The sequence below is a fragment of the Monodon monoceros genome, unplaced genomic scaffold, assembly GCF_005190385.1.
Source record: "Monodon monoceros isolate NGI ecotype Baffin Bay Population unplaced genomic scaffold, NGI_Narwhal_1 Super_Scaffold_10, whole genome shotgun sequence".
Lineage (NCBI taxonomy): Eukaryota > Metazoa > Chordata > Mammalia > Artiodactyla > Monodontidae > Monodon > Monodon monoceros.
Window position 1 is genome coordinate 33,452,242 of NW_021703766.1, and position 12,017 is coordinate 33,464,258.

At 52.8% G+C, this 12,017-nt stretch overlaps 1 protein-coding gene across 10 annotated transcripts in view; it reads right to left on the reverse strand.

The window, feature by feature from the left end:
- Positions 1-12,017, reverse strand: part of ADCY7 (adenylate cyclase 7) — a 59,191-nt gene that overhangs the window by 25,749 nt on the left and 21,425 nt on the right. For 3 of the 10 annotated variants that reach the window (XR_003796319.1, XM_029240052.1, XM_029239990.1), the window contains exons 1-4: positions 6,762-6,974; positions 5,186-5,226; positions 2,089-2,526; positions 539-742 (exon numbers count right to left, since the gene is read on the reverse strand). Coding sequence is in view for 9 of the 10 variants with exons in the window: in XM_029240052.1 (XP_029095885.1) it covers positions 539-742; positions 2,089-2,259 (375 nt within the window). In the remaining variant the exon portion in view is untranslated. Of the gene's footprint in view, positions 1-538; positions 743-2,088; positions 2,527-3,622; positions 4,928-5,185; positions 5,770-6,761; positions 6,975-12,017 lie in introns of those variants that run through there. The other 7 variants (XM_029240024.1, XM_029240015.1, XM_029239998.1 and 4 more) reach the window with 4 other exon arrangements.

Consider the following 12,017-nt stretch of genomic DNA (forward strand, 5'->3'; position numbering starts at 1 on the left):
GCGCAGCTCAAGCTGGTTGAGAAAGGGCTGTCTCTTTCATCTGGCGTGGGTAGGCTGGTGGACGGGCAGCCCGGAGGTGCCGCAGGCACCTCTGTCCCGAGCTGGGGGTGGCCTGACAGGGAATGAAAGAGCACAGAGGAAAGCAGAGCCTGGAGAGCTCGGGACCTGGCCTTCCTGCTGAAGCCCCAGACCAACCCCTGGGCCCCTCCTGGCACGTGAGCCAGTCTGTGCCTTTTTGCCTCTTTGAGCTGGAAATGTGTCATTTCCAGAAAGAGCACAGCCAGACATTCAAGTGGACACTCTTCTCCCACCTCACCCCCATCGCATCAGCACAGGCCTGAGAGAACAAGATCAGCCCAGGGCCCATCTCAGTCACAGAACCACAGCCCGGAGAGAGGGAGGGGCCCGTGGCTGGCACACCCAATGCGGCCTGGTCTCCAGAAGGGATCTGATGCCCAGAGGGGACAGGAGCTACCGAGTGCACAGCTGGCTGGCAGCACCCAGCCCCCAGGGGCGCCAGGGTCCCCTGCCCTGTTACCTGCTCCCAGTCACAGGCCTCCTTCATCCATGAGTCAAACACCAGCACATAGCCCAGCGTCACAAGGCAGGCCCAGATGAGTAGCGCCGAGGCCCTGAGCCACCGGCGGACGAGGCACTCAACATACACGAGCGCGTAGAGAGCCACAAACACGGCAAGCGTGAAGAACGCCGTCCCCAGGACAGCCTGGTGTCTGGAGGGGTCCTGGGGGGAAGGGGCGGGGGGTGAACACACACAGAAATGCCATAGCTTTCCCCAGCGGGGTGCCACCTCCTCCAGAAAGCCTGCCAGGTTAGCCTGTCCAGCCTGCCCTAAGCAAGGTCACTTGCTGCTTCCTCCACGTGGGTGGTGTCCACCCTCCCTCTAAACATCAAGTTCTTTCTTACCTCAGGCTTTGTGCTGTTGCCTCTGCTAGGGGTGCCTTCACCACCACCTTTCCCCAGTCACCTGTGGGGCCCAGCCCTATGACGTTCTCACTCCCCACCCCTCCCCCTCAGGCGTCCCCCGGGGTCCCCAGCAGCTCTGTGCACACCTGCAGGGCACAGGTACAAGAGCACAGGAGCAAAGCTGTGCAAAGCCTCCTGGGGGAGAGGCCAGTGCTCCTAACTCATAAAGAATGAATGGATGTTTATGAGGAAATACGACCAAAGGCATCCCAGACAGGGGAAGAGCTGAAGGAAAGGTACAGAAGTGTGACACTGTGGGGAGAAGGTAACAGGCAAGACGTTCACAGGTGGACAGCACCTGGTTTCCCCCAGAGGCCCGTAAGCTCCATGAGCACAGAGACTAATCTGGGGCCAGCACCCAGTGGGTGCTCAGTAACTATGTGCCAGATGACAAAACAAAGGCCCTCGGGTTTACATCCACAGAGATACAGGCAGCACCGTCAGAGCACCTACTGGGTGCTGGCCACCTTACACATATCACCCTGTTAACAGCCTGTAGTCTCTGATGTTTTCTTCTAGAACTTTACTGTCCCATACAGCCACCACTAGCCACATGTGGCTATTCAAAATTAAATTTCCAATAATTAAAGATAAAATCGAAAATTCAGTTCCTCAGTCATACTAGCCACATTTCAAGTGCTTAACAGCCACGCAGAGGTAATGGCTGTAGCAGGACGAGGCCTAAGGCAGAGATAATATCAGTGGTGCCTGCTGTCTTAAGAAGGATTCTGAGACATACACCCCCCCACCCCGGCCGGCTCCGTGAGAAAGAGTGCTGGGATTGATGCATGATGTCTGCCACGGTACTGGAAGTGGGAGCGGTGATACACAGGCCTTCAGTAAAATCAAAGTCCATTGTGGAGAAAAGTGAGGGTAATTTATTTGGCCAAATTAATGTAACATCTAAAACCGCCCCAGACTTAAAAATTAAAATAAAAAATGTGTCTTCCTCCAGCCTAAATATGCTCCATAGCACTTTACAGATGCAGAAACTCAGGCTTTAAGAAGATAATGACTTGCCCAAGGCCTCACAAATACAAAGCATCAGAGCTGAGACCTGGAGCCCAGGGAAGCCCCCAGCGCCCACGGGCTGCCCCCACTCACCCCGTAGCTGAAGGCAATGATGATGAGGACTGCGCAGGCAGTGATGGCCACCAACAGGAGTGTGAGTAGCAGCGGTCCATGCTGGCTGGTGAGGCGGTACTTCTCGTAGAGCGTGTCGTGGTTGGGGTCCTCCTCGCCCTCGTTGAGGAAGTAGCGCCCCTTGGCCGGCATCCTCCACCTCTGGCACCCCCGCCCAGCAGTCCACGCAGGAAACCCCGCAGCCTGGGGAGCATCTGTCTGCCGACACCCACCCCTGTGCGCCTAGGCCTCTGGTTTCTCCGAGCCTGGCAGGCGGAGCGGGGCAGGAGTCCCCTCAGCCAGCAGCTCCATGGACACACGGGGCCTGCACTGCTCCAGCCGCCAGGCCTTGCTCACTGCAGAGCCCGCATCTGCTTTTGCATCCAGGCCCGAATGAACAGACATGCAGGGTCCTCAGCTCTGCAGAGACACAAAGCAGACCAAGATTTGACCTGGACTGGGAAGGCTGGCATCGGGCGAGAGCAAGGCCAGGCCTCATAGCCCCAGGTCTGATTTATCAACCTTAACCAAACCTAACTTTTAGGTCTTTAAAGCTTGGCCCACCCCAAGGTCATAAAGCTGGTCTTCTGTGTTTCCGAGAACCGCGCGGTCCGATACAGTAGCCACTAGCCACATATGACCATCAAAAATGTAATTTAAGTTTATTAAAAATGAAGTTAAAAGTTCAGTCCCATATAGAGGCTACTTGGAGAAGATAAATGGTGGCAGGAGGTGGCCAAATCTACCACGTGGGCTAGTCAACAACAGTGGTACCCAGGAGAGATCCTGGAGGGCTTGTGAAAACACAAATCACTGGGCTGCATTCCCAGCGTCAGTAGGACTGGGAGGGGCCTGAGAAGAAACGTGCATTTCTCACGTGTTCCCAGAAGACGCTGAAGCTGCTGGTCCACACTTTGAAAACTACTGGCCTACAGGACAAATAGCCCATTATTAACCAGTCAGTACCATGAGAGAGAGTGGGGATGTTACAGAATAAAATAAATTTAAAAGGCTTACAAACCCAGTGCGATATAATGGACTTTAACTGGATTTTGATTCTAGAAAGCTGCAACTACAAAAAAAAATGTTGAAACGACTGGTGAAATCTAAATGTGAACTGAAGGTGGGATGAAGTTAATAAATTACACTTAATTTTTTTGAGTATAATAATAGCTTGATTACATTTAAAACATTTTGAAAGTTAAAAAACAAATGTCAGCCCCTCAGCCACACCAGTCACATTTCAAGGGCTCAACAGCCACACACAGCTAGCGTTTATTACACTGGACAGCACAGGGATAGAGCCCTTCTATTATCCAGAAACTTCTACTGGAAAGCACTGCTCTAGAAGTTTGAACAGTTTACTTTCACACGTAGGTCTCCGATCCATCTCAAGGAATTCTTGTGTATGGTGTGAGGCAGGGACCAAGCTTCTTTTTTCTGAATGGATATCTAATTACCCCACCAGCCTTTCGTGGAGCCACCATCCTTCCTTCAAGAGTTTTAGTGGAGGCACCTTTGTCCTAAGTCAGGTGGCCAGGCATGTGAAGTCTGTTCGCAGGCTTTCTTCTGTTCCAGTGGTTCTTGTGCAAAGACCTCACTCACTCGATTACTGGAACTTCTCAATGAGTCTTGTGTCTCAGACACTAACGCCAGCTTCACTCAGAGGATACCCCTTGCATTCATGTTATGTTAAGCTTCCACGTAAGACTGAATTTTTCTAAAAGGGCCCACTGACAAGAATTTAAGAACCTTGCAAGCTCTGCTTCATAGATAAGGAAACTGAACCTCAGAGAAGAACACGGTGGACCCTTTATGACAAAGTTGAGAGCGGACCCCAGGCTTGCAATGCTTAGCCCAGAGGGGCTCCCTCTTTCCCCAGCACCATGCATTTATTTGCCCATTCCTTTATTCCCAAACAGCTCGTTAACCATGCCTATGGCACACCAGGCCCATTATATCTCCTGTGTGTCAGGCTAGCTCTCTCTCCCCCTAGGACTCCCAGTCTCCAGGGAGAGAAAGTTACCAAAAAAATGTGCAATCCCTAGATGTAGCGACTGGGGCTTGGGGTGGCTGACATATTCCCAGCAGGAACCTTGTGTCAAGGGAGCAGCCCTGGACCAGGAGTCCAGGCCCCCAACATCCTCCAGGCCTGCATCAGCTATAGGAACCAGGACAGGGCAGGGGGCAGGGAGGTGGTAAGATATGGGAAGGCTCAGGGCAGACACAAAGGGTGCAAATGGCCACTGGTGGAAGCCGTGAAGGAAAGTTGGTCCAGAGCCCCCAAAGGCAAAATAGCAGGGCACCCAGAGTCCCAGAGTCTGAGTGAAGTCCCCCAGTGAGTGCCAACTGCCTTGAGTAACCTTGGGGCCACCTTGGATCGGGAGTCACCTGCGGCACTATTCCACCTGGGAGCTCCTGTTCCTGAAACCCCAGGAACAAAATGGAAAAACCACATGTTTGGGGGTGGAGGAAAGGGCTGTTTGCCAGGAGTCCTGGCCCCTCTGCTCCTTCTGGGCCCAGGCAGGTGTCTACAAGCCTCGGCAACTACCTGTTTAACCCAGGCAACCCTGAGGGGGTTGGGCCAGGACCGCCAAAGTGTGCAAAGTGCTTGGACAAAAGCTACAAATCTGATTTCTACGTGAAATACTGATTTCCAACTGTTGCCAGCTGAGTTCTAAAATGTGCTTGGTGCCAACAGCCAAACCGTGGAAACACCTGAATACCCATCGACGGATGGATGGATGAAGAAGATGTGGTGCATATGCACAATGGAATATTACTCAGCCATGAAAAAGGATGAAATAATGCCATCTGCAGCAACGTGGATGCAACTAGAGATTATCGTGCTAAGTGAAGTAAGTCAGAAAGAGAAAGACAAATACCAAATGATATCACTTATATGTGGAATCTAAAACGTGGCACAAATGAACGTATCTACAAAACAGAAACAGACTCATAGATATAGAGATCAGACTTGTAGCTGCCGGGGGAGAGGGGAGGGAGAGGGATGCACTGGAGTTTGGGGTTGGTAGATGCAAACTATTACATTTAGAAGGGATAAACAACAAGGTCCTACCGTATAGCACAGGGAACTATGTCCAATCTCCTGGGATAAACCTAATGGAAAAGAACATAAATATATGTGTAGCCGACTCACTTCGCTGCACAGCAGAGATCTGCACAGCACTGTAAATCAACATTACTTCGATTTAAAAAGTCTCTAAAATTTGCATAGCACAGCCCACTAGTTCGCCACCTCTAAAGCTACGCTCAGCAGTCTTTGTTCCACAAGAGGCATTTTTTGAGTACTAACCATATATGCCCAGCCCTGTGCTAAAGGGGTCACAAAACAAGGTAAGGTCCCTGCCCTGAGAAGCCCCCACCCCCGGGCACGTGTAAAACAGCTGTCATGCTGTCACGCCAGGTGCCTGCACATCCATCTCCACTCTCGCCTTCATAACCTGCTAAGGACAAGGTGTTACAGCCATTTCCCAGATGCAAAACTGAACCCAGAGAGGGAGCGTGTCTTGCCTAAGATTACACAGCCGGAGCTGGTTGGTAGAAGGGCTGGGATTCAAACCTGAGTCTGCCAGCTTCCAAACCAGGGCTCCTTGGCCCAGCCTCACTGTCTTACTGAACTGAGAAAGGCTTCCCCATGGAGCTCCTTCCAGAAGCAGCAGGTCCCAGTGACTGAACCAGTTGTCAGAAGTATACACAACACTGCCTGTCCCTCCGGCCTGGTGCAAACACCAGTGCACCGGGACTGCCAGGCTGAGAAACCCCAAACTCCAAGGAGCCAAGGCAACTCCCCACAGCTGCTCCATCCCCCAGACAAAGCCCCCAGAGCAGAGCTGTGGGTGGCCAGGACATGCACAAGTGTGCATGTGTGTGCACGTGTGCATGTGCGCGTGCACGCACACACACACACACACACACACACACACACACACACACCATGGAGCCTTTCACCCCCAGATGCCAACCTGCCCTTCCAGGCACACAAAGCCGGGCTGAGCCAGGCATGGAGAGAGAGGGATTAGTTGGAAGATTCCGAGAGTCTTGGGAACTCAGGCCTGGTAAACACTCCTCTTGGGGATCTAATTAGGCCACTTCCTGGGCAACGGCAGGCAGGAGAGGAGGCAGACAACGGGCAGTACTGGGCACGGAGACTAGGCCCCCCAGGGACCCCGTCCAGCTCCGGCAGAACGAGCCAGGGCTGGGAGGAAGGGCCGCACTTCTCCCTCCTGCAGACAACCCAGCACCGAGAGGCACCTGCACAGGCCAGCTCCTCTCCAGGATGAGACCCAGAGGCCCCTCTGTCGGGGCAGGTTTCAAGGCCCCTCTGTCTAATCTCCAGTTCTTCTGCCAGTTGCCAACTCAGCTGATAACTGGGAGGGCCCCTATGAGGCCCTGGATGAACCCCTTTGCCAGGTCTCCAACAAGTGTTGCCGCAAGCTCAGCTCGCAGGCCTCGGTGATGGGAAGCTCATCCCCTCTCGGGCCAGTCTTCTCCAGCACTGGGCGCGGCTCTGGCTGTAAGTCCGACCTGAGGTCAAGCCAGGCCCTGCCTCCCTGTCACTCCGTCACCCACACCCCGCGGGTCCTTTGTGAACTCCAAAGACACCAAGAGCAGAGACATCGAGGCCCTTTTACCTGGAGAGGCTGGATTCCCAGGGCTCCCTCACCGTCACTCACACCTCACAATAACTCTGGCAGGGGAGCAGCCCCATCTCACGGAGGAGGGGGACCCCAAGGGTCCAGTTGGGAGGGTGTTTCCCGCTTCTGCTGGACATGGTCCTCTCCCCCCTCTCAGCCCTGGTTCAGGGGCCACATGACCCAGGTCTGGCTCTTCAGCGCAGTCTCTCCCAAGCCGCAGTGACTGGTTTAAAGATGCACATGTGACCAAAACCATGTCAGTGAGAATACTCTTTGGGACGTTTGCTGGCCCACGAGGAAAAGATGCTCTCTTTGCCCGCGGCCTGGAGCTGCTGGCAGCCACCTGAACCACCACAGTAGACAGCCCACCTGAGAAGGAAGCCCACACGGAGAAATGGTGAGAGACAGAGCCCTGAACATACCCGCTGGGGCCCCCAGATCCAGCTCTGTCTGAGGCTCAGGCAACCCCCAGGTATTTCCTCCCAAGGGATAATCAATACCCCTCCCAGCTGAAGTCAGGGTGAGCTTCTGGCACTTGCAACCAAGAGTCCCCAGGTCCATGTTGGGCCTCCTGCCCCAGTCTGCTGTGTCCAGAAAGCCCTCGTGGCCCCTTGATGAGTCCAAGTCGGGAGAAGTTAGCTCAAAGGTGAGAGCGGGCCCCTGCAGACGCAGCCAGTCCTGGCTAAGACCTCCTCTGGAGGGACGCCGGCCAGGGAGGGGAACCCTTCACCATCCCCACCCCAGCTCATACCTCTGTCACCGTGTCCCAAACTAAGCAGGGCAGCAGGGGGCCCAAGGCTGCAGGAGGGATTAGGGAGCGGAGGGACGTACTTAGGTAGAAACTGATACCGGCGGAATCAATCTCTTCCCCCAAGCGATCCTGGCGGACTCAGCTCCCCGCAGCCGCAGGGCCTGTGACTGAGCAGGACAGACCATCACAAAATCTACTGACTGCTTATTGTTTCCCGGCACTGTAGTCTCTCTAAATCTGCACCCCTGCCCTGTAGGTAAGACTGCTGTGTCTGTTTTATGGATGTGGGAGCTGAGGCAAGGAGAGATTCAGTTACTTGCCTGAGGTCACAAAGCTAGTAAAAGAGAGCTGGAATTTGAGTACAGGCCACTCAGGGTCCTGCCCGTCACCCTCCCAATGCTGACATTCAAAGAGCCCATAACATCTCAAAATGCCAACCCCTTTCTACCCTCCCCCTTCAAGGCCCCAGACAGAGGGTGGGGGGCAAAGTGGACTCCATCAAGGTACCTCCCTCTGCCTTCCAGGGGCAAGATGAGGCAGCCATGCCAGGGAGCCTCCTCGAAGCCAGCAAGATCCAGGAGGGCCTCTTCCTCCAGGAAGCCCTCTGAACTACCCCATACACACCGTCTTCTCCCTTCCCTGCAAAAAGACAGGACTGGGGTCTTCTTGCCAAATACTGACAGGCGGGGTCCAGGTTCCTCAGCTAGAAGAGCTGCTGGAGATAGGGTGCTGGGACCTCGAATTATGACTGCAGGACTGGGCCCTCAGGGGTGCTCAGGAAATCCTTCCCCAGCGGGACTGGCTGATCTGGCAGCACCCCCAGCCCTACCACACCCCTGGGGGAGTTCTAGCCCACCCCAGCTTTCACAGACACAGACAGGATACCCACTTCCTCACCCAAGCAATACTGGCAGGAACCCAGCCCGGCTTCCTCTGGCCCTGCCCTGGCAGGCCCCGGAGCTGTACAGGGCCTGGTGGCCCCAGAAAGGGGAAGTGGGGCCTTGGGGTGTGAAGCGGGGCAGGCAGGCAGGCCTAAGGAGAGGAGAGGGCCCACTCAAGCCCCTCAGGCCGGACCCTGTACCCACGCCCCGCCCAGGTGACCGTACTGCTGCAGCCAGGAACCCACCAGCACAGTCTTGCCCCCTAGGCCAGCCCAGTGCCTGGTGGGCTGGGTCACTGGCAGACTTTCTGTTTGCTGAGGGACTCATGTTAATGCCACCTCCCTCAGGAGACCCAGAGCTCTGTGAAGGAGAGCCACCAGCCCCGGCCTGGCACCTAGGGGCACCCAGAAAACCTCAGGGGACTAAGGGCCTCCCCAAGCCTTAGCTCGTGCCGGGGCCTAACCTCCCTCCCCATACCATTCTCTCCTGGACATCTGCGCCCCTCGGGAGGCCTTCCGAGACTTCTATCAAACATCCCCGCACCTGCCTCACCAAATCGTGGTGGGATTTACGTCTGTGTCCTGCAGCTAGGCCCTGGCAGATGCTTGTGGGACGGACAGATGGATGAGCCAACCAACTCGAGTCCTGAGTCAGGCAGAAAGGTGGCAGAGAGCAGGCAGGGCAGCTTTGGTGAGGGGGCTGGGGGGCGGGCATTAGGGCGGAAGATGATGAAAACAGACAAAAGGGTCTCCCCCAGAACCGGAAGTACCTGCCGCATCACACCTTCCCGCAGGTGAGCTGTACCTGGAGGGAGGAGGCCTGGGTTCAAATTCCAGCTCTGCTACCCTTGGCCATAGGAGTGGCAGAGTCTCTCACACTCTGGGCCTCAGTTTTCTCATCAGTAAACTGAGGTGCTGATACCCAACTTCGGGGGAGAGCGAGGCGCAGGTCCTCACGGCCAACAGGCCAAGTTTGTGAGGACAAAATAGCAAATGCGCCCAGAAGGAAGGCTCAATTCCTAGAGCTGAGGAAGCCCAACCATGAGGTCCAAACAGGAGAGACAGAGGTGCACGGGGGGCAGAGCCCCTAACAACCCTCCACTTTATCTCCCCACCTCCTGGCGACAGTCTGCAAAGCCACCAGGCAGGAGCAAAAGCCGAAGCCCCCAATAGCATATGCCCCCAGACAGCCCTGCTCCCCAAGAACTCCCAGGCTGACTCTACCCCAGCCTCTAGGGACCACAAGCTGTCACTCAGTCTTGGGGTCTAGAGACCTGTGTTCCAGTCCCAGCTCTGCCACTAACGTGTTCTGTGACCCTTACCTGATCCGGGCCTCGGTTTTCCCTCTGCCAAAGGAGATGGTTATGTCAAATCTCTGAGGCCCAGCTCTGGGCTGGGCTAGGAACGGAGGTTAAATCATGAAACAAAGAGAACTGAGGAAAAGCTGAAAAGCCTGCGTGTTGCCATCTGGCCCCAGAGGGCTAATTCCAGGGGTGGGGTAGGGAATTGTTCTTTGCTCCTGAAATCCTCCCTTCCAGTCTTCCTCTGGATTAGGCATTACCCTAGTCAATCTCTCCTCTAAAACACAAATACCTTGTCACCCCTCCCCCGCAAGGCTCCAGCCGCCAAGGATAATAAATCCAGTTTGCCATCTCCTGTGCCAATTCTAATGATGGTTAGTAATTGCCTGGGAAGAGTTCATCTATTCATTCACGCATCTTGACAGAGATTCACGCATTCACTCCTTCAGGAGATGTGCACTAACACCTTCTGAGTGTCAAGAGGAAACTCAGCTCCAGGCACAAGTTTTCAGAAGGCAGACCTTGGTGCCCCCTTCCCCCAGGTGTCTGCAAAGGGCTCTGCACACAGGAGGTGTTCAGGCAACAATGTTTACTAACTGACCAACTAAACAACCAGGTTCCCATATTGGAAAGAACAGCTATATCTTCCCCCAACTCTTGCCTGAAATTCCACCATTAGTTATTCATTCCTTTAAGTACTATCTTCACTAGGCTCCCCCTTTAGAATGAAAACTTTCATGCCCATGTTTCATTCCTGATCCCTTTCCCCTCGATAACAAAGAACAGAAAGGGGAAGTCTAGCTGGCCTTCAGGGACCTCATGTGGTGCTACTTCTGCCCAAGATGGCAGAACACTGGGCTTCCCACGGCCCACCCAGACAGTGGTTCTGCTGGTGACAGAAGATTTAACCCAGAGTAGCCACTGTCCTGGAAAGAGCAAGAAAGATTTAGGTTTAAGTCTTAACTTCTGCACTGCTAAGTTGCCTATTTAAAAAGTCAGCAGAGCCCAGAGGAGGGAGAGAAAGCTGGAGGCATAATTTATACCAGGATGATTTCCAAAGAGCAAGAAACCATGAAAGAATTCTCATATAATGCTGTAGTGAGTAAGTCCTTTCTAACCTGACACAAAACCTAAAAGCCACAATGAAAAGACTGATAAATTCGATTACAATTAAAAATTCTTTTTCTACATAGTAAAAACTATCAAAAGCAAAATCAAAAGATGAGCAAGAGATTATGGAGACATTTGCAATTTTTATCTCCCTAAAGAGCTAATCTCCCTCATATGTAAAGAGTTCCTACAAATCAAAAAGAACAATAACCCAATAGAAAAATGGGAGAAGAGGATGAACAGAAAGTTCACAGAAAGACAATACAAATCTCTTAAATATTTGGAAAGAAGCTGACCTCACCCATAACAAGAGAAATGCAAATTAAAACTACTGTGGAAAACCATATCTACCTACCCAATTGGCAAAGATCAGAGCATTTCATAAATCTGTGTTGGCTAGGCCGGGGGGGAAACAGACACTCACGTTCACCCCTGGGGGGTGTGTGATTCAGCACAACGTCTGGGGCAGGCAGTTTCATCATATCTAACAGACTCACTAATACACACACACACCTTTTGACCTAGCAAACCTACATCAAGTAATTTATCCTATAAACACTTTCACCATGTGTGAAATTTGACATATGTACAAAATTATTCATTGCAGCACTATTTGTAATTGCAAAACACTGAAAACAATATGTGTTATCAGTCTGGGGAAGATAAATCACAATACGTTCTTACAGTGGAATACAATGCAGCTATCTAAAAGATGCAGCAGCTTGAACCATACTGTGGAAGGGTATCCTGTGAAAAATGCACATGGTGAAGGTCACGCCTAGAATGGATTAGGACTGAACCAGGACACAGAAACACCAAAACTGCTGCTTTGTCAGAGTGAACGAATCTTACTCCTCCTCATTTTCAGTTTCTATTTCTATTGTTATAATGTAGCTTATGCAATTTTTTTTAAGTTTTCAGTAGAAAAAACAAGATCGACCATATACATAGTGCCTATCGTTAACAACACTGTATTGAATACTTAAAATTTTTTCAAGAGACTTCCCTGGTGGCGCAGTGGTTGAGAATCCGCCTGCCAACGCAGGGGACATGGGTTCAATCCCTGGTCCGGGAAGATCCCACATGCTGTAGTGCAACTAAGCCCGTGTGCCACAACTACTGAGCCTGCACTCTAGAGCCTGCAAGCCACAACTACTGAAGCCCACGTGCCACAACTACTGAAGCCCGTGTGCCTAGAGCCTGTGCTCTGC